This window comes from Echinococcus granulosus (genome assembly GCF_000524195.1).
Source record: "Echinococcus granulosus chromosome Unknown EG_S00128, whole genome shotgun sequence".
Lineage (NCBI taxonomy): Eukaryota > Metazoa > Platyhelminthes > Cestoda > Cyclophyllidea > Taeniidae > Echinococcus > Echinococcus granulosus.
Window position 1 is genome coordinate 108,205 of NW_020170508.1, and position 2,132 is coordinate 110,336.

General features: G+C 44.0%; 1 protein-coding gene across 1 annotated transcript in view; it reads right to left on the bottom strand. All coding sequences in view use genetic code 11, as the record gives it.

The window, feature by feature from the left end:
- Positions 1-1,895: 1,895 nt before the first annotated feature.
- EGR_09020 (hypothetical protein) overlaps positions 1,896-2,132 on the bottom strand; it is a gene marked incomplete at both ends in the record, with an annotated part of 3,710 nt that continues 3,473 nt past the window's right edge. The window contains one exon of the mRNA XM_024498269.1: positions 1,896-2,064. Coding sequence (XP_024347324.1) covers positions 1,896-2,064 — 169 coding nt within the window. The remainder of the gene's footprint in view (positions 2,065-2,132) is intronic.

Here is a 2,132-nt window from a genome sequence, read left to right on the forward strand (position 1 = left end):
TTTCACTAACTGTGTCACGGTTGCAATTATCACACCACTTTTGACAAAGACCTGCGTTTCAAATAAGCTACTCGCCAAATCTTGTTTTAAACGATCACTCTGAAGGGCAGAAAGACTACCAAGTGGCCCTCAATGGCCCCCTCTCCTGCCCACCCTTAATGCAGCACCCTTACGTAAGGCGATCTGCGCTTCTATGCGCTGTCAAACAGGAGTGAACGTGTAATTTTCCTGTGTCAAACGCATGATCGACCTGGATAAGTGCCTTAAAAAAATCCTCTCATTCTCCACTGTCTCACTTGAAATAATGTTTTGCATATGGAAAATGCCAAGTCTATTAGTCCCCTTGATGGGGGGAATGGAAAAAGCAAACGCCTCTTCGGCAACTGCTCCTCTTCTTGCGGCTTTTCTTGAAGAAGAGATGGAAGATGGAGGAAGGGAGCAAAGGACGGCCTAAATATCGTGGAGGTTAGTTTAGTCAACACCAAAAAAGTTGCAAAGCCTCCTACTAGGTAGCTCAAATGAGAGGCGGCAAAGCTCCGAGGGGTTGAGGAGACCAACTTTACAGTACGTAGGGGTAATGTTTTGAAATGTGACTTTATCCTTCGTAGGAAATCGTGATTTTTTCATCGAGCTTGTTTCAAGTGGTTCATTTTATGGCACAAGTAATCAAGTGGATGGAGGAGGGCACATGGCCCAAACACAGGAAACTTCCACTAGGTAGTTCTTTCCAATATGGTGCCACCAAAGCTAATTTTTTTGTGATTTAAGTAAACGTGAACTTCCTGCTCTAGAGCAACGCATAGATTTCTGTGACCTGTGATAGCCCGATGTCCAGGTGAGTGGCTGTAGGTTCCGCAGATCCACCCAAGAATGACTAATTCGAAAGGGAATTCCGCAAGCCCATTCAAGGTCACCTTGCTGATGGAAGAAGCCCAGGGTCCTTTAAACGCAGCTATGACTAGTATGTGCCACAGCGGGTCGCAAATGCTTCCATCTTAGGCCCGAGTGATGGATTTGACTCGTCTTCGACGCAGTTAGCATACTTAAATAAGTTACAAGCTGAAAGTTCTTCATCCCAATCAAAGCACGCAACTCTCTCTCCTCTCCAGCTCTGTTACACTCTCTTTCTTGCCTTTTTTCAATTTTTTATGTCATTGCATCTCATGATTGCCATGTGGAGGGGGACCTGGTTACCACCGGGACTGAGATGATTAAATCTAAGTGGAAGGCGGTTGGCACCCTAGCTTTTTCAGCCTACATTCCAGCTGCTAAAAGTAAGCTAAATGGAATACAACCAAATGCCTTTCGGGCAATTATGGCTGCAATGGGAAGAATACTGTTTCCTTGCAGGTCACCAACATATCTTCCGACAGTAAAGTAGATCTTGGAACATCTCCAAAAAAGGTGGTCCAAGATGAGGCCTTTAGAAGGTGGTAGTGGACAGATAGGCTGGGGGACTTTCGGTGCGACCGGATTGCCAAGGTGGGGACCAAATCCCAGGTGAGCGGAGACGTCCAAGGTGGTAGATGTGTGATTAAAAGGAGGGGTAGCGTCGCCCTCTAGACTAATCAAACTTGAAATCTCTCTCCACACTGACAAGTCGTGGCCTCTATCTGGTTTTAGTCAGTTACTTGCCTTCACGGATTGAAGAAATACGCTTCAAGCGGTAGAACACTAACGTAAAATCAAAAATTTAACACAAAACAGATTTTGGCCTTATTTTTACCTAAATATGCATTTTAATTAAAACAGAAAATCCCGGTTAAGCAACTTCAAAAGCTTCTATTTACGGACTTTGCGGCTAGTCTGTTTGCCTCTGGTATGAAGAGTGAAACCGGTTATAGAGATACATCCCCATGGACATGGAGAGAAAAAATTTAATGCGCTCTCTGTTCTTAAGGCAAAACACGAAACAAAGTCCTGTTAAAGTACGTCTCTTCTTCTTTCATTCTTTTGTTCTCCCTCTCAAAGATGCGTACTTCACTTGGCAGTAATGGATGGGTGTGTACTCGGTGTAGCATGCATCTAGAAAAGTTTCCAGTGTGATCCTCTTTCAGTGCATTTCTAAAATAAAATTTTTAATTCACAACGTTCAAGTTGGAAAAGCTAACTGAGGGATGAGAAACTCCCCA